This window comes from Lentinus tigrinus (assembly GCF_003813185.1).
Source record: "Lentinus tigrinus ALCF2SS1-7 unplaced genomic scaffold L226scaffold_6, whole genome shotgun sequence".
In the NCBI taxonomy this organism is placed as follows: domain Eukaryota; kingdom Fungi; phylum Basidiomycota; class Agaricomycetes; order Polyporales; family Polyporaceae; genus Lentinus; species Lentinus tigrinus.
Genome location: NW_027137915.1, coordinates 490997 through 511236, shown reverse-complemented (window position 1 = coordinate 511236; position 20240 = coordinate 490997). Strand labels below are relative to the sequence as shown.

The following is a 20240-nucleotide window of genomic DNA, read 5'->3' as shown; positions in this document are numbered from 1 at the left end:
TCCGCATCAGAGGCGCGACTTCCCGGTCACGTCGGAGGTACTCACGCAGGTGGGAGCCTGGGGCATCATGGATGCACCGAGTTGCTTGAAAATGGCTCCTAAAATGAGCGATACCTTGTGTGACTGGACCAGGATGCGCTTCTGGGAGTTTCTGCGGCAAACTCTATCAGAACGAAGGCACCCCATACCGAACGCTCCGCAGACAGAGAGCCCAGCTGGTACACCACGATTGAAACCGCTGACCGTTCTGGCGTGAGACCGCTTTTAACCGGCTTGCTTCTTAAGCCCGGAGCTGGTATCCAAGCACCGGGCATGGCGCTCAAGGCGCGCTTCGCGATAAACTCTTCAATCGTATAGCCGGTACTCCGCAACTTTGGCTGACATCGCGTATTGTACAGTCATGCATGAGTGCCTATGCCTACATGAGGAGTATTAGCAAGTATCAGCTGTCTAGCCTGCTCAGAACGCGGCGTGATCGTGCAACGGCAGTCCTCCGGATAACTGAATACATTCGGTCAGTTCTGACACACGGAACGGATAAAGGGTGCACGCACGAGACAATGCTGCTTGTCATCTTCAGCTCCATAGGTACTGCTCTTCCATCTTCGTCGAGCGGCGGGTCGATATTAAACACGTGCAAGATCATTGCGATATTGATGAAGAGGGACGCGTCCGCGAAGTACCTGCCCGGACATAACCTGCATACAATCATGAACTCGTCAACGCACAACATATGAGTACTCAACGAGCTCACCTCCGTCCGTAGCCGAACGCAAAGCGACCGGGGTCACAGACATCAGGATCCAGCTTGCCGCCCTTGAGGAAACGCTCAGGCATGAAGCGTTCCGGGTCGGGATAAGCCTCCGGATCATGCAGGCAAGCCCTGCGCAAGCTATGAGTACAAGCTGGAAACTACTTAGATGTGGCACGTACCAAGTGTTCGGGATGAGAATCGTCCCGGATGGGATGAAGTATCCATCGTACACTATATCCTGGATCGATCGATGAGGAATGCTGAACGGCAGCGCTGGAGCCCATCGCACAGCCTCCTTGACGAGCGCGTTGATGTATGGAAGATCGGCGCGGTCACTGTGGTCCGGTAGACGGTCTGGACCAACAACAGCATCCAGTTCCGCTTGCGCTTTCTTCTGCACGTCTGGGAACATCGCCATAGCGACGAAGAAGGTCTGTAGGGTGGAATATGTCTGGATCATCTACGAATCAGTGCATATATCAAGGTAATGAGTGCGATGAGACTTGCAGTATCTGCGCCGCCTTGTGAAAGTGCAGAGCGAGGCGTCAGCGACGGAACCCCGAGTAATGAGGTACTACTGCACCTTCATACGAAGTCAATGCAACGTTCTTCACGATATCGAGTTCTTCCGAAGCTTTAGTCGAGTCTTTCTCGTCGATCCTTCCTATGAGTTGTGCTACAACGGACTGGGACGTGCTACCGTCTGTCTAGAATAGGCCAAGGATCAGGCGTAAATCACCCTGCACGAACTGAGTGAGTGACCCACCATTCCTTCCTGCGTCTTCTCAACCATGGCGTTACGCACCCACTGCGCTGCGTTTCGCCACCGGGCGAAATCCTTCTGGAATCCGGCCCCAGGTACCCATCCCGGGATATGGCGGAGAAACGGGAGGAACTCGACATAGTACTTTCCAGGTACGAATGCCTCTCCGCCTTCCAGGGCCTTCTCCATCATCATGACGCACTTGTCATTCTTCTCTGCGACGTCGAATCCATAAATGATCTTGACGATGGAAGACGTGAAGGAACTGCAATGCGCCTCCAGCTAGTGTACAAGAGACGATGGGGCGATAGTACTCACTATCGTATATGATCGACGAGGTGTGTCGGGTCATCGAGCAGTTTCCGCAGGAACACCTGAGTCGACTTGCACTGTATGGGTCGGTATTGTTCGGATGCTGCCGGGAAGAAATACTGCCAGAACGCGCGCCTATGACGTCGCCACCACGGGGTATACGCCATGAGCGAGAAGTTGCCATTTTGGCCGGCACTGATGGGCTGCATCAGAATCGTTATCATACAGACAACCTCGATAACAACGCACAGCGGAATAAGCGGCGATTGTGGATGGTCGGAAGTGACCGCAGAACGTTTCTCCAGAAGGTCGGACAGAACCCTAGGACTTCCGAGGATCGCGATGGATTGACCCATGACTGGAATATACACGAGCTCGCCTGTGCAAATCCAGTGAGCGGAAAGCGGCTCCCTGGTTATCGACTCTCGTCACGTACCGTACTTTTCGCAGAGCTCCCGGTGCGCGAGCCATGGCTGTAACTTGCGCATATGCGCCACGTTCCCGATGAATGGTATGGCTTTAGGTCCAGGGGGTAGCGGACGTCCGCGAGTACGCTGAAGCCATCTTGCATGGGATAGTACATACGTAACAGCGAGGAAAATCGGGACAAAGACCCAAGGTGGCATATCCGAGAAGGTTAAAGCCGTCATCCCGACTGATATGCGTAGGGACTGAGGGGGGTCTCCACGGAAGAATTCGTATACGTAGAGGCAACACGCTGTTCATATATCCCGTCAGTACTAGCCATGAGGCTTGACCTTCCGGTACTGTGGGAAAATATTGTACTCACCTTGACTGAAGATGGTGGTACATCAGCGACGACAGCCAGGAATTGGCAAAAGACGTCCATGCGTGGCAAGGCAATACCGAGCACAAGTCGTGACTATCTTTCTCGCAAGCGGTGATAGCAAATACTGTCATGGAAAGATACAGCATGCCGCTGCACGAACTCCGCACCGGACCGGAACGCCGTTATGCTGCCAGCTTGTGTTTGACTGAGGACTGCGCTCTCAGCTCATTCTATCTGCGAGAGCCCAGACTGGCGCTATCGTACTGTTGCAAATAGAGAGGGTGCGTTCGCTGCATTAACATGTTCAGCAAACTCGTCTTGACGTTACAGCGTTACAGCTCCATCTGTGAAGACACCTCAGATCAGTTGGAAATTTGGGAGGCACATCACGTCCGGGGACTCACATCTTCGGACCAAGTATTGTTTTAGTACCCAGCAAATTGAGTCGATGGTCGTCAACGAGGTAAGTGGTCGCAGTAGGCGGCACCCAGCTAAATGCTTGGCGATCTATGTGCTTCGAGAGTCCTCGACCAATTCTATGTAGTTTCAATACCAAGAGCGTGTGTTTGGCGTGGCGTCCTCGAGATCTTTGAAATAGGAAGAGACAGCACAGGTGGATGGTCAAAGCAAGAGAGCTCGTGGCAAGCTAAGCGGAATCTGCAAGGCTGGGCCCGCTCAAGGCACGGGACCTAAGCGCTGCGCACCTTTTTGGGAACCAGCGTCGTTCTCTCCTCCCGGACTCCTCCCGACGTGCCACACGCTCCGAACGGTCCTCAACTCGAGGTGAAATATATTCCTGCCAATTATCCGTGTTTCAAATCTTGTCGTTTCTCTCTTCGCGGTCTTTGGGGGCATGGTAAGTGAATAGTAGCTCAGCTCACAACTCGCTGCGTCACGGTCATAATATCAGAACCTAGGTCCTTGCTCGCATGCCCACCAAGCCTCAACTGACATCCGGTCAGTACTTCTATTATGGTATTCCGGTGCTAGAGTGTTGCAAGAGCAGAGTATGTGCGATCTTCGCATGTACAGTACCTCGACCCCCGAGCCCATATGCATACCGTCCACTCAAGAGTACTACGGGACCACTCTCACATGTGGCACAAAGTCGTCTTTATCTGCTATCTCATGTAATGCGACGCGTTGGGAGGCTCCGTCAGATACAAATATCAATGCCCGCCCGGACGCAGGCTGAAGGCTTCAATGATCTCCCTTACACGGTTCGCCAGTGCCTTCAATCGTCTTACGCTCCTGTGTCTATTGATCCTCACCCGCTGAACATCACCCTATCGGCTTGATACTATCGCACAGAAGCGAGATGGGGCTGGGAGCCAGCAGCATGTGGTGTGCTGGGACGGTCCTGTCATTGTATCGACCGTCAGCTCCAACTTCCGTCTCCATCGTGGTATTCGCTGACTTTGATCTCATAGAACCGCATTGTGTCCGCATGCCATCACCCTGCGTAAGGTTCACCGTGTACATGCCGCGTCTGATCTACAAACCCTCATCGGTTCCGTTTCCCCACAGATAACATTCTAGACCCAAATGGTCGGTTCCGAGTTTTTCTCGTTGTCCATCAGCGTTCACAGACCAGTCAGCTGCTCTTATTCTTGCAAGATCCTACCCCATCATTCTACAGACTCATCGCACTTTCACGGCATCATCTCCGTTCTTTGGGCCGTCGTTTGCCCGGAAGTTGCAACGGTGTCTAGCTACCGGGGTGTGCCCAACTGCCGTCTGTCGACACTTTAGGTTAAATGGGTTGCAATTGAAGTCAGCCTAACTCTCGCGTGTTGGAACATGTCTCCGGTGAGTTCTCAAATAAGCTATTCACCTCCCTTATCCTGACTTGCATGTGGGTCGAGAGCGTGCTCCTCGGCGGGATTTTGGGCGGAACCCATATTGATGTCATCCGCAGAGTCCCCCTGGTACGTCGTTTGGGCTGCGTGGACACCCTTTCGAGCGTTCAACCACAGGCGTCTCGCCGGATTGTGATAAGAATGGGACCGTTGTGCGGGCAGAGCACCCGGCAACACCATGGCCCTTTCACCCACTTCAGCTCTAGCTGCGGCCCTATGTGGCCTCATCCTCATCATCCGCTATATCCACTCTAGGCTCAGCTGGAGGGCACGCTCCAAGGGTAGGCCTCTCCCGCCAGGTCCTCAGCCCTTCCCCGTCGTCGGCAACTTGCTCGACATACCCAAGTCAATGCCATGGGAGGCCTATCGGGATTTGTCTGTAAGATACGGTACGTATGCTCTCCGTTGTACAACGTCAACCACATAGCTGAGTGCTCCATGGAAGTAGGCGATGTCTTATTTTTCAGGGTACTGGGACAGTCCCTGATGATCCTCGGAAACGCCAAAGTAGTCTTTGAACTCCTCGAGAAACGGTCTGTGAACTACTCAGACCGGCCACAATCGCCGATGTTCGACTTGTACGTGTCCGCGACGACGCATGTCATATTCCCTCCAGTGGCTCATGCTTGAGCATGCTTGACAGGATCGGCTGGGACTTCGACTTCGGCTTCATGCCCTACGGTCAGTACTGGCGTCGCCACCGGCGACTATTCTGGCAGCACTTTCACCCCGGCGTTATCTCTAAGTATAACGCGATCCAAGGGGACGTCTCCCGCGCCTTCCTGGGCAAACTGCTGACCTGCCCTGAGCGGCTCGAGGAGCACATACGCCAGTACGTCAGGTCTCAAACATTAAATTGCTGGAAGTTCCCTCGCTAACCCGTCGTCGGACATGAAGCACGTTCGCCGCCAGTATTCTCAAGGTTGTGTATGGGATCGACATCGCCGAACGCGGAGACAAACTAATCGAGATCATCGAGGTGGCCATGGAAGGCGTCGCAGAGGGCCTGACGCCTGGTGCCTTCCTCGTCGAGTACTTCCCCTTTCTCCGCCATGTCCCCGCATGGTTCCCCGGTGCAGGCTTCCAGACTAGGCTCAAGAAATGGCGCGATGCATCGCATGCAATGGTCGACCTTCCCTTTGCGCAGGCGAAGGCTCACATCGTAGGTGTCGGCTACTGGTGTTCAAGGATATCTGCGTGCCTTAACATAGGAATTTTGACAGAAGGACGGCTCCCCGCCGCCGTCCGTCGTCAACAGCATCCTCAGCGATTTCACCCAATCGGACGACCCCCTTGTTTCCGACGAAGAGCAGATCGCCAAGAACGTAGCAGCGATAGCCTATGCAGGTACGTACCGTCCTTCCGGGCCTGTTGCATGTTCTGAAGGCCATGTACGCCGCAGGCGGAGCCGATACGGTCAGTGAGCGAAGAGTGTCGCGGGATCGTGCGCTTTGCTGACATAGACGACCATCGGATAGACGATCTCGACGTTCCAGACGTTCTTCCTCGCCATGTCCCTTCATCTCGAGGTACGAGCGAAGGCGCAGGCGGAGTTGCACGCGGTCGTCGGCCCCAATCGCCTCCCGGACCACTCAGACCGTGATGACCTGCCCTACATTGAGGCCATCATCAAGGAGTGCCTCCGGTGGCAGAATGCGACGCCCATGGGCATCCCCCATGCCGTGACCGAGGACGATGAGTATGAGGGCTACTTCATTCCTGCCGGAACTGTCGTCTTCGCGAACGTATGGTGGGTCTGCTATTTTTGCACCACTCTGGCGGACCATCTCCTGACGTCTTCGTTATGTGGCTAGGGCGGTTTTGCACGACCAAGAAGAATACCCTGAGCCCGAACGCTTCCTTCCCGAGCGGTTCATCAAGGATGGGAAACTCAATCCTGATGTACGGGATCCCGGTACCGCCGCCTTCGGCTTCGGAAGGAGGTCAGTCTCTCTTCCACCTCGTATCCTACGGAAGGAGCTCACTCATGTCCCCGCCGTTGCTCGGGCATATGTAGGATATGCCCAGGGAGGCATTTCGCGGAGGCCGCGCTGTTCGTCAACATCGCGCGCGTACTGCACGTCTTCGACATCGGACCCCCGCTTGACGAGCGCGGAGAGGTAATTAACGTCGAGCCGAAGATGAAGGATGGCATCCTCTCGTAAGCATTGCCCCTTTCCCAATCGTGCACCTGTATTCGGGACTACGCTCACAGCACCCGTACTGACAGGTACCCGGAAAACTGCCGCTGCACAATCAAACCTCGATCCGCACAAGCGGAGTGCCTGATAGACAATGGCGAGCGCGACGAGTCCTAGGACTTCACTGGTCGTAGTCGCGGTCCGCCCACTGTATGATCACGTCACGGCACCTACATCGACTCCTCCGTCGGAAAGAATGTACGTTACCTGGCGATACGCCGATTGTCCAGCCGCCGATGAACGGTCTCACCGTGGCTTTTGGAGTATATGGACGAACCTTATATGTCATCAGCAATGTCTACTTGCCATCGGGCACCTTCGTGTACACGCGGGCGGCCGAGCGATCGCACCAAATCAGCCGCTCAATGCGGGCATAGAAAGGTCAAAGCATGCCCACCAAGTCCATATAGTGCTGCCGTAGCGTCATCGCGAAGTTCGAAGTTGAACTTCCACAAGGCCGGCGCCAAGGTCGCATACATTGCCCTCACTATATCGCGAGCCAATCTGCCTTTCATGTGAATCACGAAGAGCAAGACCCACTCTGACCCAATGTACCGGATAAGATAGTGCATTGCCCCCGACACTCATGACCAGTGCCAGCTATGCAATAGGATGGTGCAATGGCCTCGTGCTACCTCGTCCGACTTCCCTCCTGACTCGGACTGCCCACAGCTTCCGCCCTCCTCTGCGCGGACGCATCATACCCCCGGCCTTCCACGGCATACATGATACGCCGCAGCATCTCTTCCTGCATCTCAACCTTGGCACGAAGCTCCGTTATCTGTGCGCTGAGCTCGGCTTCCGATTGGGTCGGGACGGGCGGGCGGATGCTGGTATTGCTCGCGACCCTGTTTGGGCGCGGACGTGTTACTTCCTCGGCGGTGGTGCGCCAGAGGCTCGTGGACGATGCGGCGAAGTCACGCGTGCGGCGACTGCTGAGAAGTGGAGATGTGGTTGGATCGTTGAAGGGGTCGCTGTTCTCGTCCCCGTCCCGTGCTCTCTATGTGAGGGGAAGCTCTGATAAATTATGTGCAGGAAAGCTTGGGCGTAGGAAAAGAAGCGCACCTGTGCTTCCTCCATGGATTCCCAAACGATGCTGAATTCTCTCCCAAGCACGAAGGTTGGCAGTGCGATCAGAAGCAGGCCAAACACTAGGAGCGGAAGCGTGATCAGTCGGCCGAGGAACGACCGTGGTGTGATTTCGCCGTATCCTACAGTCGTGATAGCTACCGGACCGCCATTAGACCAGACCGACGGGGAGAATCGAATTCGAAGCACTCACTGACTAGAACAAACCTACGACGTTGGCGGCGGTTAGTTAAGTATGAAGTTTCCCCTACTGTTGGGATGCTCACCATCCGGCTGCGGGGATAGACTTGTTGAATGTTAGCCTAGCGCTCGAATCACGTTTGGCGGGACGTACTGCGAACTGACTGGGGTCCCCATCGGAGTTGAGGAACACGCCAATTGTCTCATCCCAAGTTCCCCTCTCCGCGAAGTAACTGATTGTCTGTGAACCACTGTACCGGCAAATTGAAGGCTAGCACTCACAGGAGAGTGCTGAACACGATGAGAACCATCACCACGAAGAATGCTAGCGCAAGTAGAGCGTGTTGAGATCGTCGGAATGAGAGGTACATGACCTCAATAGTACTAGGGGCGGAGTTAGCGGTGGGTCGTTGCGGAGGAGCAGGCAAAGACATGCAGAAGTATAGTGTTATTATAGCGGAATGGTCGAAATACACGTAGTAGCCTAAAAGTACGCAGGATGGTGAACCTGAATAGTGTTGACTGGAGATGGTTGGTATCACGGACGCGGGGTATCATGGGCAAATTACTCACTGTGTCTTGCTGCATAGCGATCTCAATATAGTACGGCAGTATACCCAACAAGTCTATGACCCCGAAGAACGCTGTGAAGCAAGTGAGCACTTCGGTCGCAACGGCAAGACGTGCGTACTCACAAATGACCCATCTAAAGAACCTCTTCCACGATGTCGCGTGCGCGACACACCGCCCAATGTACTCTATGGTGAACAGTACAACGAGAGTCGTCTCGAGGCCAAACCAGACGCCACCAGATATCGAGTGAAACGCAGGCACAGTCTCCAGGACGGTTACAACAGCGGAGAAGACGATCAGGGAGGTCGTGAAGAAGTGCACCAGGAAAGCGGCCTGCGATGATGTTGGCTGCTCCAGCAGCATATAGACATCCTTCTGCCAGGACGGTGGCATCCGCTTTGCTTCGTCCTCGTGGTCGTATGCGAGTCCATTTTGATACTCGGGCTCTTGAGGGCTAGTATGCGACGCGACGAAGGGGGACGAGGCGGATGTTGTCGAGATCTGAGAGAGGGGAATTGGTTGAGACATAAGTCTAGGAGCCCCGAGAGGCCGCCGCGTGAAGCCAGAAGTCCGCCGTGGTCGTGGTTGTGGTCGTCGCGAATGGTGAGGAAGTCGGGCGCGCGTCACGGTCCTCCGCGCGCCCCGCCTTCAGCCGAGGTCGCGTGCAATCTCTGTTACATACTGTACTCCGAGTCAGTGTCTGCGGCGACCTGCAACGACCTGCAACGACCTGATTGCGGATCTTAATCCAGTCTCATGATCGTCGTCGTCGACCACCTATGGCTGCGAGAGGAACTGCACCCACCACCGATGTTGAATTTGGCCGGCTATCTGATCCAGGAGGGTAGCTGCGGTAAGTACTTACAGACCCCGCTCGCAGCAGCGACCATCGCCTATTGTTGCCCATAAGATACCTGAAAAATGTGGCGGATGCTTCTGTATCCACCCTGACGGCACCCAGTCCAAGGAACGCAACAAGGAGACCCGGAAGAGGCATCGAGAACTTTGTTGGTGGCCAAGGCGGTTTGAGGTGCGTAGCCGCGCCACTCGGTGTTGTTCTCTCGCTCATTGTGTACGGGACGAACAACAGATATTTTCTGCTTCCATCCACCATACTATCCGCTGCGCCACTGCCATCACTATGTCTGTCATCGAGGACGGCGACCCCCCTGCGAGCGACATACCGACGCGCGCCATCATCCACACGCGAGCCTACCAGCAAGAACTTCTGGATGAGAGTTTGCATCGCAACATCGTCATCGCTCTCGACACAGGGTCTGGAAAGACACACATCGCGGTTCTTAGAATGAAGCATGAGACCGAGAGGGAACCACGGAAGGTCTGTTGCCCTCGCATGTATGATTACTCCTCGTCTAATGTGGCGGTTAGGTCTCCTGGTTCATAGCTCCGACAGTCGCACTTGTCGAGCAGCAAAGCGAGGTCATCAAGAGCGCTATACCTGTTTCTGTGGGACAGGTCTCGGGTTCGTCAGAACCCAATCAATGGAAAGACGCGTCACTGTGGCGGCGAATCCTTGCGTCCCATCGAATCATGGTCACGACGCCCCAAGTTCTCCTCGACGCCTTGCATCATGTCAGTACCGCAGTACACTCAGTGTTCTGATTGACAAACTTTGTGCATTCTTCCAGGGTTATATCGACATGGGTTCTGACATTGGTCTTCTCGTGTTCGACGAGGCTCATCATGCGATCGGTAAACACCCTTATAACATGATCATGAAGCGGCATTACTTCGATCTGCCCCCTCGCGCTAAGAACGACAACTCAACGTCCCGCGTTCGTCCGATGGTTCTTGGTCTTACTGCGAGCCCGACTTATGGAAGCAACGTCGACGCAGCGTTCAGGTTAGTTCTTGTGTATATGATTAAGACAACCGTTGCGAGAAACGTTGGCGGAGCCGTATACTCCTGGCTTTCCACTCAACTTGAGTTAGTCAGATGGATACGTCAGCTCGGACGGAAGAACCAGCGGGATGGTTAACGGCGCGGCTGTGCGCGATCTAAAGCTGTCCTTAGCATGGGAATCGACGTCTTGCCGTCTACCACAGTCGTCAAAACTTCTCTTCGTCGAAGTGTTCGTGTGCACGTTGCTGATGCCTTCCCGTAATTCAGAGATCTGGAGAAGAACCTGGATTGCACTATCCGTTCTTCGCGAAACAACCGAGAAGAATTGGCTCAGTTCGTCTATCGACCGGAGTTCAAGCACGTCCTGTACTTCTCTCCGGTTCATACGTGGGACGGCATCCCGTCAGTCAATTATCAAGCACTCCAGTCTGTCATTTCTACCATGAACATCGAGGACGATCCTGCCATCATCGGCCTGCGTACACGGCTTGCGAAACTGCAACCCGGCGATGATCGTCGCCGAGTGGACCAGAAGCTATCCAAGGCGCTCGATAAGCAAGATACTTTCACGCACAAGGGCCTCCGGGACTTCGCACGAACCGCGGAAGACATATGCATCGAACTCGGGCCCTGGGCGGCCGATTGGTACGTGGCCAAGGTCATCGCAAGGGCAAAGGAAGCGGCGAACCCATACAACAACATCATGTCGGCCTGGCAAGAGAAAGAAAAGAGCTACCTCCTCAGCGTCATTGCGCGCATCCATGTCGTCGAGCCGTCGGATGACCCAGAATACATTGTTGGGGCGGTTACTGACAAAGTGCATCAGCTCGTCCTCACACTTGTTGATGAGGAAGCCATCTTCCGCTCTTTGGACGAGGACTATAGCGGCCTCATCTTCGTCACCCGACGTGACACCGTGATCGTCCTCGCGGAGTTGCTTCGCCGCATTCCCGAAACGTCCCAGCTCTTCCGCGTAGGGTGCTTGCTCGGTTCTTCGTCTAGCTTCAAGCGTCATTCCTTCCTGGACATCACACGCAATATGCTCGAGGAAAGCCAGTCCGACACTCTGCGCGACTTCAAAATAGGAGACAAGAACCTGATTGTTTCCACCTCCGTTGCAGAGGAGGGCATTGATATCCAGGCCTGCGGGAGCGTAGTGCGTTTCGACGTCCCGCCCAACGTGGTCTCGTGGGCCCAGAGCCGTGGTCGCGCCAGAAGGAAGAGGAGCAGCTTCATCATCATGTTCGAGCGGACCGGTCCGCAGGACGTCGTCCGGAAATGGGAGGAGACCGAGCAACAGATGATGGCCGCATACAACGATCCTAGTCGGAATCTGGCGGCACCTGCAGATGAAGAGGACGAGGAAATGGATGGATACGTCGAGTTCGAGGTCGCCTCCACTGGGTTTGTCTCCGTCCCCGTCTACGTTGTTTATGTACTGACCTACCTTCCAAAGGGCCGTTGTCACTATACATTCGGCGATACCACATCTCAACCACTTCTGCGCTGTCATACCGAGCGGCGGCCAGGATAGTCACGTTCCGATCTACGAGTTAGACCCCCCGGACTATGTTGAAGGTTGGCATATGCTGCAAGATCGATCTAGAGAGCTGTACAAGGGTCCGTGGGGTGCAACTGTTACGCTTCCCCGCGCGCTACCTACCCAGTGCGTATCCCTTGCTCCTTCGTTGTTGACCCATGACGTGCTTATTGATTGAATAGCTTGCGCAAGTTCACCACCGAGCGCGTCCACCGAACGAAACGTCGTGCAGAGCAACGGGTTGCGTTCGAAGCCTACGTGCAGCTGTACCGTGCTGGCCTCTTGAACAATCACCTCCTGCCACTCAGTAGTGCTATCGAGCCGGACAAGAAGGAAGAAGTGGAGGCTATGCTCGCAGAAGTGGCCAAACGGGCGGCCACTGCGCAGGTCACTGTGCAAATGGATCCATGGGCCGTCGCCGAGGATGAACCAGCCTGGTATGCGCATGAACTCACCGTCGATGGCCTACCTCCCCTGCAGATGTTCACTCCCAACCTGCTTCCTGCATTCGCACCGGAGGACTTTCCTACGCTGTGGATTCCAGGTCGGGGTGAGGTGTCGATGACAATCCGCGCTGCTGAGCCTCGATTCGCTTCTGCAGACCAGATCCAGCGCGCTCGGCGGTGGTCGTACGGCTTGTTCTACAGGCTGTATGGAAGCCGCATGGAGCGCGACAACGACGACTTTGCCTACTTGTTCCTGCCTGTGGGCGAGTGGCCAGAGGCAACGGAATGGGACACTCGTAGGAGGTGGCAAGAGGGACGAGTCTTGCGGGGAGAGGCACAGCAAGGCGAGACCCCCTTTATGGCGAATGCTGCGGCAGTCGGTGCAAAGTTCTCATACCCACGGGAGCTTGCCATGGTGCGCGGTATCAGCAAGTTCGACAAACCTCTCCGACTCGTTCAATGGCGGTATGAACCTCTCACGGCGGAGGAAGAGGAGGAATTCCGCGCGGAATATGAAGCATACCCAGATTTGCAGATTACATACCCGCTCGTGGTAGTCAAGCCGTTCCCCAAGAGAAGGAACTTCCTCATACCCTTCACCGAGAGCAGCGACAAACAGAAACACGTCCCTCCGCCAGACGACGGGCATATCATCCTGCACCCGGAACATACCCTCGTCGAACTCGCATCTCGTGACGAGGTTCAGTACACCCTGCTTCTCCCGTCGATCTTGCGCTGGCTTTCTATGGCTCTGACAGTGCACGACCTCAGGGTCGGTCTCTTTGCCAAATCGCCCGTGGCGATGGTGTCGCTCACGCATCTTGTCACGGCTATAACGGCGCCGGCATCTCAGGAGCGTGTCCATTATCAGCGTTTGGAAACCCTCGGCGACACGGTCCTCAAGTTCATCACGAGCAATCAGCTGTACGCTGAGTTTCCTCTATGGCATGAAGGCTATCTCAGCCGGAAGAAGGACCATATGGTGGCCAACGTCAGCCTCGCCAAGGAGGCCGTACGCAAGGGCTTGTATAGGTGGATCATCCGGGACCGCTTTGTGCCTCGGAAATGGAAGCCTCACTACGCTTCTGCACCCAATAGCTCTTCCTCGGACATCGTCGAAGAAGCGGCGACGCCAGATGACGATGGTCAGGCCAAGAAGAAAACGGCGGAAGAACTCTCCACCAAGATGCTCGCTGACGTCGTAGAGTCGCTCATCGGTGCCGCGTACGAGCATGGCGGGTTCGACATGGCCATCCGCTGCGTTGAGACCTTCGGGCTGGGTCTCTCGTGGCAAAAGCTCTCCCCTCGTATTGAGGCCATGCACAAGGTCGAGAACCTCGACGACATCCCCGACCAACTTGCACTCGTCGAGCAGATGATCAATTACCGCTTCTCCCGCAGGACCTTCCTCGTGCAAGCTCTAACGCACGCAAGCTACCAAGGCGACTCCGCCGCGATGTCACTGGAGCGGCTCGAGTTCCTTGGAGACTCCGCACTCGACATGATCGTCGTCGACTACCTCTATCATGCACCGGGCAAGAACTATACGCCCGGGTATATGCACATCAAAAAGGAGGCGGTTGTGAACTCACACATCCTCGCGTACACTTGCCTCAATACATCCGTCTCTATCTCGTCCTCGATGCCGACCTGGTCGCCCGAAGATGGCCTCGCCATGGTCGACGACACGCAGCGTATCCACCTCTGGCAGTGCCTCCTGCACTCGAGCCACCGCGTGCTCGAGGACCAGAACCTGACCTTCCTCCGGTACCAGAAGCGCGGCGCGACGATTGAGCATGCCCTCGCGCACGATGCGGTCTACCCGTGGGCGGCGCTGACGAGCCTACAGGCCCCGAAGTTCATCAGTGACATGGTCGAGAGCATCCTCGGCGCGGTGTACATCGACTCGTTCGGGAGCCTCGACGCGGTGCGGGACGTGATGCGGGCCCTGGGTCTGATGCGCATCCTCGAGCGCGTCGTGCATGATGACGTCGACGTGCTGCACCCGGTGTCGCGCCTCGAGATCTGGGCGGCGAAGCAGGTGCCACAGAAGAAGGTTGATTATGTGCTGACGAAGGAGAAGGGCAAGGTTAGCTGTGTGGTGCTCCTGGACCAGAAGGCGCTGGTGAAGGTGACGGCATCCTACCGCAGCAAGGTTAGCGAGGACGAGGTGCGGTTCACGGCGGCGGAGCGCGCGAATGCGAAGGTCAATGCTCAGGACGTGTCTCTTGACGAGGTCATCACGGACGTTGAGGATGTCGTGGCAGAAGGAGAGGACGAGGAGGATCTGTAACGTTGGCCGGGACGTGAATTGAGGCGTGTACGAGTACTTGTACGACATATGTGATTCAACAATACGTGCTTCTAACGATTCCTGATGTATTTCTCGTGATTACAATAAGTGCACAACATACTAGGAGGTAGATGAGGCTAGATGCGATGTACGACAGCAACGACGAACAAATTTGAATGATACACGGGTTCCAATTTCTACGACTTCATCCATCAGTGCTCGGTCTCCTCCCAGGTCCTGCCGACGGTCTTGACTAAGTCCGCCTCGGTGATCTTCTTGCCGCTCGTGAAATAGCCCGCGGCGATCTTTGCGTCAATCTCGACGCGCGAGTCTGGTGGGACGAGGTGCTCTGCAAACACGCAACGATCAGCTCGAGTCCCCACAGGCCTACAGGCAGTCAATGTGAGAGACACGTACCAGGGATATCATAGCGCTTGAGGATGGGTATGCCCGACTGCACGATCGCGTTGTACTTCATGTCACTCATGGACACCATGTTGTCGATCTTCTTGATGCCGAGCCAGTGCAGAACGTCGGGCATGAGCGCCTGGAAGCGCATATCCTTCACTCCGGCGATGAGCTCCGTCGCCTTGAAGTACTTGTCGGCGGAGTCACCACCACGCTTGCGCAAGTTGTACACCAGGTACCTGCGAACGTTCTTGTCAGTGGAGAGACATGGTAAGGGATCTCAAGGTACGCACTTGGTGACCTCACCGAGAGCACGACCTTCCTTGCGGAAGTAGACGACGAGGCCGACGCCACCGCGCTGCGCGCCACGGATACACTCTTCGATGGCGTAGGTGAGGTACGGCTTGCATGTGCAGATGTCCGAGCCGAACACATCAGAACCGTTGCCTACAATTCCGGTCAGTCAGATCAGGATACAGCATATATGCGCAGAAAGTGCACGCACACTCATCGTGCACGCGGAGCGTCAGCTCCTTGGACTCATCAGACAGGTAGGCCGGGTTACCAACTGTGTTTGAGATGAGTGAATACGGTCGAAGGGATAATAAGACGACTGTACGCACAAATGTATGCGGTCAAGTTGCCAATGGGAGGGAGGAAGACCTTGATGTCAGGACGGGTGATGAGCTCAGGGTACATTCCTCCGGTGTCCTCGAAGAGCGCACGGCGCAGCAAGCCTTCAGAACTGCCAAGCTCATTAATACCACCATACCAAGCAGCGCGCAGAGAGAATACTCACATGCCGAACCGCTCAGCAACACCAGGAAGGTACCACACAGGCTCGACAGCAGCCTTGCTGATGGCGATCTCGACGCCTGGGTCCGCGGTGCTCTCCGTCCCGTCCGCATTCATAAGCGGCCTGCTCTTCAGCAAGATCTTCCCGTCAATCTTCAACTCGCCCTTCCGCGCCGACTCGTCAATCTCGCTGAGCTTCATATGCGCACGCGTGACAGCGATACTCGGGCGCACGTCCAGCCCCAGGTCCTCGATCTCGTGCTTGTATACCTGCGGAACGAGATGGCCCCAAGGGTCGAAGGAGACGATCTTGCTCGGGTCATACCATGAGGGTTGGGGCGGGATGGGCACGGCGGGCTCGGTCTTGGAGTAGTCAGGCTTGTGGGAAGGGTCGAGCGTGCCCATCGCGATGGCGAGCGCGCGGTAGATGGAATACGAGCCGGAGTGCGCACCTAGGGCATTGCGCTGCTTGATAGAGGTAGGCAGACGCGAGCAGATCACTGGCCCACGGATCGCGGGGTCAGACGCACCCCATTGCAGGGGGTAGGGCTTAATGCCATGCGAGTCGGGGTATGCTGGAATACGACGAGGATGTCAGCCTTGTGCAATAGAGCGCGACGGCCTACGGGGATGTAAAACACGGCAGAAGGCACAAGGAATGTGACCGGGAGACGGGGTGGACCCCGGTGCGATGAGATTTGGTTCACTCACTGGTCAGGATCACCCGTGATGGGTAGAGCAGCTTCTCCCTCTCCTTTTCCTTCTCATGAAGCACACTGCTGGTAGAGGGCGATGTCGATGGCGAGACTAGGGCATTGTGAGGAGACGCAGTAGCTGCCTCCGCAGCAAGCACGGACTCGACCGCTCTGGGTGTATCACTACGCGCAGGCGTGCCAGAGGGCGTGGGCGTAGCTGCAGGTCGCGAAGTGGTCAAAAGATCCAACTACGGGGTTGAATTAGCTCGACGCTTCATCCGAGAGGGTCCATGGTGCGCTCACCTTGGCCTGGAGGGTCTGCTGCGAGACCTGTAGCGCCTCGAGCTGCGAGAGGATCTGGGTAAGGGCTGCGTCCTGAGTAGACATGCTGGTTGAATGCCGGGCGAGGGGGAAGGAGAGGGACCACAAAGGGCGAATTCCGCAGGTTATAAAGGAGCCCGCACGCACTATCAGTGAGGCAAAGGGGCTGCACGACGCAAGACGATCATCCTATCTCACCTGACGTCGGGTTATCGGTGCGATTGGCCAGCGGTAACCGCCATCTCGCTCGGCCCACCTGGCCTGCACGTAACACGGCACGCTCATTAGACATGTATCAGCATGCGCAACATAGCGGCTTGTTGGACATGATGGTGGTAGCAGAGAAAACGAGGAAAAGCCCATGCTACTACCTACTAGTGCTACTTACAAGTTACTTATCGCGAGCCGTCCGCATCAAGTTCTTAGCGCCTGAATTCCCATATTGGGGAGCAATACTGAACTCCCTATCTAATCTTACCCGGGAATATACTTCAACGGCGATAATATCCACATGCTAGCACCCTTGATAGACCTCTAAGGCGGAAGGCGGGACACCGAAACCGCCGTGAGGAATGGGCAATCTGAGTACAGTATCATTATGCAGGAAGAGGGAAAAGAAGGTCACGTGCCGGTTGCAACGAGCACGAGCGCTAAGGGGTCTCAACTGTTCTCCGGACCTCATACGCATGACTGCATCGTAACACAAATGGTCCGTATCATGGATAGTGAGTACAGCACCCCATGTCTGTACCGCTGACAATAATACCGAGCTTAAGCCCCAGACAACGACGACAACGTCGCCTATGAACTGATACATGCTGCACATCAGGCAACCCTCGAGCTGTTGTCCTGATCTTGGGAATGTTGATGTCCTCCAAGTTGCGGTGGCGCTGGTTGCGACTCAAAGCGATCTCCCCCTAACCTCCTCGAAGATGTCTAAATGTGGCGGGAGCGGGAGCTATCTGGTGATTTTCATAGATTCAGGTCAACTTCGTTCGTTCACTGTTACTCGGATACGAGTCAAGAGTCTACGTAGGCAGCATTGCATCGCAGACTTAGGTATGATGAGCATCGCAGGTATGTGGTCTATGCCTCACTTTGATAGACCGGCTGAGGCGTTGTCGCGTAGCTCGTGCGAGGCCTTTGTCCGTGCGGCGAGCCCGGGGAGGCAGTATGGTGGGTTAAATATAGCCTGAGGGCCATCAGCGGAACATGGTCCACCTAAAGACCGACGAATGCTCACTTCTCCATTTTTAGTGCAAATTATGTTAGTTACCAACTCGCAATCCGTCCTCCGAGCAGTGAGAACATCGCTATGGCGGTGCTTCCGACGAGGTGCTTGCGCATCCTCCGCGTGTGGCGAGCTATTTTCAGTGCTACTGCGGTAGATCGAGGTGGTGTCTCTCGATGTTTGACAATCGAAGGCTCGGACATACAACTGCGACGACCTCCGTCTCAAGGGACATCCCGCAGGACCATGTGTACTCCTGTGCCGCCCCACGAGGTATCATTCCAGCGGCCCTCTCTGGCGACAGGTAACCGCCGTTTGCAGGATGGAGTGAGGTCCATAAAAACCGACGTGCTCTGCTTGGTCTGACAACAGGTCACTCCTGCTCCTCGCGCCCCCATCTCCTCCGACTTCTTCCCTGCCGCGCTTCCTCGTGTCTAGCCATGTTCTGCAAGACCACTCTCATCACCGTCGCACTCGCCCTCTTCGCCTCGGCGAGCCCTATCGTCCGTCCTTCGACGACCGGCGTACGGATCCCCCTCAACAAGCGCGGCACCCTGACAAATGCGGACGGCACCTTCAACCACGACAAGGCTGTCCGCGAGATCGTCAAGCTGAAGAAGTGAGTTGAGGCGACCGGCAACACCGCGGTATGACATGCTGATGATACGATTCCACTCGCAGCAAGCACCGCCAGAACCTTATCAATCTGGAGAAGAACCTCGGGAGTGAGGCTCTCACAAACGGCATCGAGATCAAGCCCCTCGCCACCGTTCCCGAGCCTCTCCAGAAGCGTGGGGGCGTTGCGCTCACCGACCAAGAAGATGACCTCGAGTGGACTGGCAAGGTCACTATTGGGAGTCCCGCGCAGACCTTCACGGTCGACTTTGACACGGGCTCTTCCGACTTGTGGATCCCGTCCTCCTCGTGCACGAGCTGTGGCAGCCACGCCAAGTACAACCCAAGCAAGTCGTCTAAGAGCAGCAAGAAGAGTGGCTCGTTCCAGATCAGCTACGGCGATGGGTCGACCGCCTCGGGCACACCATACACTGACACTGGTATGCCGTTCATCAGTACTATGCAGCATGCTTGCTAATGCATTTCGGCTCAGTTACCGTCGGTGGCGTCTCGGTGACCGGACAGTACCTCGCCGCCGTCACCAAGGAGTCATCCGAGTTCGTCTCTGATCCTGCGGATGGCCTTCTCGGGCTTGCTCTCCCCGCCATCTCAAACCTGGGACACGTGCGCATGCTTTACCACATGCTATCGCAGCTCAGCTAATGATAAACCTGCAGGATCCGTTCTTCTTCACTGCCGTCTCCCAAGAGACTGCCCCGCAGGGTGTGTTCTCCTTCAAGCTCTCCCAGTCAGGATCAGAGCTGTTCATTGGTGGCACGAACGAGGACCTCTACACCGGAGATATCGAGTACCACGACCTCTCGTCTAGCAACGGCTTCTGGCAGATCGGCGGCGGATCCGTCTCTGTCAACGGCAAGAGTGCGGCGTCCGATTTCGACACCGTCATTGATTCTGGCAGCACGATCATCTCTGCACCTACGAGCGCGGCTAAGGCTTTCTGGAGCCGCGTCTCGGGCTCGAAGGTATATGACGAGAGTCAAGGCCTCTACTCGTTCCCTTGCAACTCTGTTCCCGAAGTTGCGTTCAGCTGGGGTGGAAAGTCATGGTCTATCAGCGCTGATGAGTTCGTTGCCTATTTCCTGCGCGCTTACATTACTTTTGGTCACTGACCACGTCTTGTGCCGCAGCTTGAACCTCGGTCAAACTGAGACCGGTTCTAGTTCATGCGTGGGCGCCATCGCCGGAGGTGATCTCGGCCTTGGCGACAATGTTTGGCTCTTGGGAGACACGTAAGTCTCATCTCTCAGGTTCTACCATTTAGCGTTCTGACATGCGGTACGGCACAGTTTCATGAAGAACACCTACACCGTGTTCTCTGTAGATGACAACGCGATCGGCTTCGCCGAACTGGCGTGATCACGTTCTGTATAGACTCACGCAATCTTGTTTGATCTATTGTGTTGTATCCATACTGTTTTCCCTGTTGTTGAATGCATGCATCAGGCTTTCTCTTCGACTGGATGTTCCAGCTACACTGAACGTCAAGGATC

At 55.6% G+C, this 20240-nt stretch overlaps 6 protein-coding genes across 6 annotated transcripts; 3 read left to right on the top strand and 3 right to left on the bottom strand.

Moving 5' to 3' along the window:
* Positions 1 to 275: 275 nt before the first annotated feature.
* Positions 276 to 2737, bottom strand: L226DRAFT_325206 (cytochrome P450). Its single transcript, XM_067673929.1, has 11 exons — positions 2620 to 2737; positions 2266 to 2547; positions 2079 to 2208; positions 1836 to 2024; positions 1521 to 1782; positions 1338 to 1461; positions 1262 to 1275; positions 934 to 1205; positions 755 to 883; positions 555 to 698; positions 276 to 501 (listed from the first exon to the last, which is right to left on the bottom strand). The coding sequence occupies exons 2-11, from the start codon at positions 2477 to 2479 to the stop codon at positions 399 to 401; spliced, it is 1581 nt and encodes a 526-aa protein (XP_067538112.1). The 5' UTR covers positions 2480 to 2547; positions 2620 to 2737; the 3' UTR covers positions 276 to 398.
* Positions 2738 to 4617: 1880 nt separating this feature from the next.
* L226DRAFT_532320 (CyP450 monooxygenase) lies at positions 4618 to 6973 on the top strand. Its single transcript, XM_067680236.1, has 10 exons — positions 4618 to 4867; positions 4927 to 5056; positions 5122 to 5310; positions 5376 to 5640; positions 5702 to 5825; positions 5881 to 5894; positions 5957 to 6228; positions 6293 to 6421; positions 6496 to 6639; positions 6709 to 6973. The coding sequence occupies exons 1-10, from the start codon at positions 4657 to 4659 to the stop codon at positions 6794 to 6796; spliced, it is 1566 nt and encodes a 521-aa protein (XP_067538111.1). The 5' UTR covers positions 4618 to 4656; the 3' UTR covers positions 6797 to 6973.
* Positions 6974 to 7146: 173 nt separating this feature from the next.
* Positions 7147 to 9294, bottom strand: L226DRAFT_503885 (voltage-gated potassium channel). Its single transcript, XM_067677955.1, has 9 exons — positions 8644 to 9294; positions 8522 to 8592; positions 8385 to 8470; positions 8231 to 8332; positions 8103 to 8181; positions 8035 to 8054; positions 7962 to 7975; positions 7745 to 7905; positions 7147 to 7679 (listed from the first exon to the last, which is right to left on the bottom strand). Exons 1-9 carry the CDS (start codon positions 9047 to 9049, stop codon positions 7311 to 7313), a joined length of 1308 nt encoding a protein of 435 aa, XP_067538110.1. The 5' UTR covers positions 9050 to 9294; the 3' UTR covers positions 7147 to 7310.
* On the top strand, positions 9225 to 14862 carry L226DRAFT_503883 (P-loop containing nucleoside triphosphate hydrolase protein). Its single transcript, XM_067677954.1, has 8 exons — positions 9225 to 9374; positions 9432 to 9551; positions 9612 to 9860; positions 9911 to 10114; positions 10171 to 10385; positions 10653 to 11789; positions 11842 to 12051; positions 12108 to 14862. The coding sequence occupies exons 3-8, from the start codon at positions 9663 to 9665 to the stop codon at positions 14662 to 14664; spliced, it is 4521 nt and encodes a 1506-aa protein (XP_067538109.1). The 5' UTR covers positions 9225 to 9374; positions 9432 to 9551; positions 9612 to 9662; the 3' UTR covers positions 14665 to 14862.
* L226DRAFT_558722 (uncharacterized protein) lies at positions 14653 to 17082 on the bottom strand. The gene is made up of 8 exons (XM_067683256.1): positions 16866 to 17082; positions 16579 to 16810; positions 15872 to 16442; positions 15696 to 15817; positions 15578 to 15640; positions 15366 to 15519; positions 15082 to 15311; positions 14653 to 15013 (listed from the first exon to the last, which is right to left on the bottom strand). The coding sequence occupies exons 1-8, from the start codon at positions 16947 to 16949 to the stop codon at positions 14877 to 14879; spliced, it is 1593 nt and encodes a 530-aa protein (XP_067538108.1). The 5' UTR covers positions 16950 to 17082; the 3' UTR covers positions 14653 to 14876.
* A 1191-nt stretch (positions 17083 to 18273) lies between these two features.
* L226DRAFT_551473 (acid protease) lies at positions 18274 to 20209 on the top strand. The gene is made up of 6 exons (XM_067682820.1): positions 18274 to 18733; positions 18796 to 19169; positions 19223 to 19353; positions 19407 to 19813; positions 19878 to 19979; positions 20037 to 20209. The coding sequence occupies exons 1-6, from the start codon at positions 18555 to 18557 to the stop codon at positions 20104 to 20106; spliced, it is 1263 nt and encodes a 420-aa protein (XP_067538107.1). The 5' UTR covers positions 18274 to 18554; the 3' UTR covers positions 20107 to 20209.
* Positions 20210 to 20240: the final 31 nt, after the last annotated feature.

Coding starts and splice junctions, on each gene's coding strand:
- L226DRAFT_532320 (XM_067680236.1), top strand. CDS start 4,657: ATGGCCCTTTCACCCACTTCAGCTCTAGCTGCGGCCCTATGTGGCCTC. Junction 5,311..5,375: donor CTCGAGGAGCACATACGCCA/GTACGTCAGGTC, acceptor TCGGACATGAAG/CACGTTCGCCGCCAGTATTC. Junction 5,641..5,701: donor CGCAGGCGAAGGCTCACATC/GTAGGTGTCGGC, acceptor GAATTTTGACAG/AAGGACGGCTCCCCGCCGCC.
- L226DRAFT_558722 (XM_067683256.1), bottom strand. CDS start 16,949: ATGTCTACTCAGGACGCAGCCCTTACCCAGATCCTCTCGCAGCTCGAG. Junction 16,811..16,865: donor AGCAGACCCTCCAGGCCAAG/GTGAGCGCACCA, acceptor TCAACCCCGTAG/TTGGATCTTTTGACCACTTC. Junction 16,443..16,578: donor ATCACGGGTGATCCTGACCA/GTGAGTGAACCA, acceptor GTCGTATTCCAG/CATACCCCGACTCGCATGGC.
- L226DRAFT_551473 (XM_067682820.1), top strand. CDS start 18,555: ATGTTCTGCAAGACCACTCTCATCACCGTCGCACTCGCCCTCTTCGCC. Junction 18,734..18,795: donor GAGATCGTCAAGCTGAAGAA/GTGAGTTGAGGC, acceptor TTCCACTCGCAG/CAAGCACCGCCAGAACCTTA. Junction 19,170..19,222: donor CACACCATACACTGACACTG/GTATGCCGTTCA, acceptor ATTTCGGCTCAG/TTACCGTCGGTGGCGTCTCG.
- L226DRAFT_503885 (XM_067677955.1), bottom strand. CDS start 9,049: ATGTCTCAACCAATTCCCCTCTCTCAGATCTCGACAACATCCGCCTCG. Junction 8,593..8,643: donor GTTCTTTAGATGGGTCATTT/GTGAGTACGCAC, acceptor CTTGCTTCACAG/CGTTCTTCGGGGTCATAGAC. Junction 8,182..8,230: donor ATCGTGTTCAGCACTCTCCT/GTGAGTGCTAGC, acceptor ACAGACAATCAG/TTACTTCGCGGAGAGGGGAA.
- L226DRAFT_503883 (XM_067677954.1), top strand. CDS start 9,663: ATGTCTGTCATCGAGGACGGCGACCCCCCTGCGAGCGACATACCGACG. Junction 9,861..9,910: donor CCGAGAGGGAACCACGGAAG/GTCTGTTGCCCT, acceptor TGTGGCGGTTAG/GTCTCCTGGTTCATAGCTCC. Junction 10,115..10,170: donor TCCTCGACGCCTTGCATCAT/GTCAGTACCGCA, acceptor GCATTCTTCCAG/GGTTATATCGACATGGGTTC.
- L226DRAFT_325206 (XM_067673929.1), bottom strand. CDS start 2,479: ATGACGGCTTTAACCTTCTCGGATATGCCACCTTGGGTCTTTGTCCCG. Junction 2,209..2,265: donor GGAGCTCTGCGAAAAGTACG/GTACGTGACGAG, acceptor GGATTTGCACAG/GCGAGCTCGTGTATATTCCA. Junction 1,783..1,835: donor CTCGTCGATCATATACGATA/GTGAGTACTATC, acceptor GGCGCATTGCAG/TTCCTTCACGTCTTCCATCG.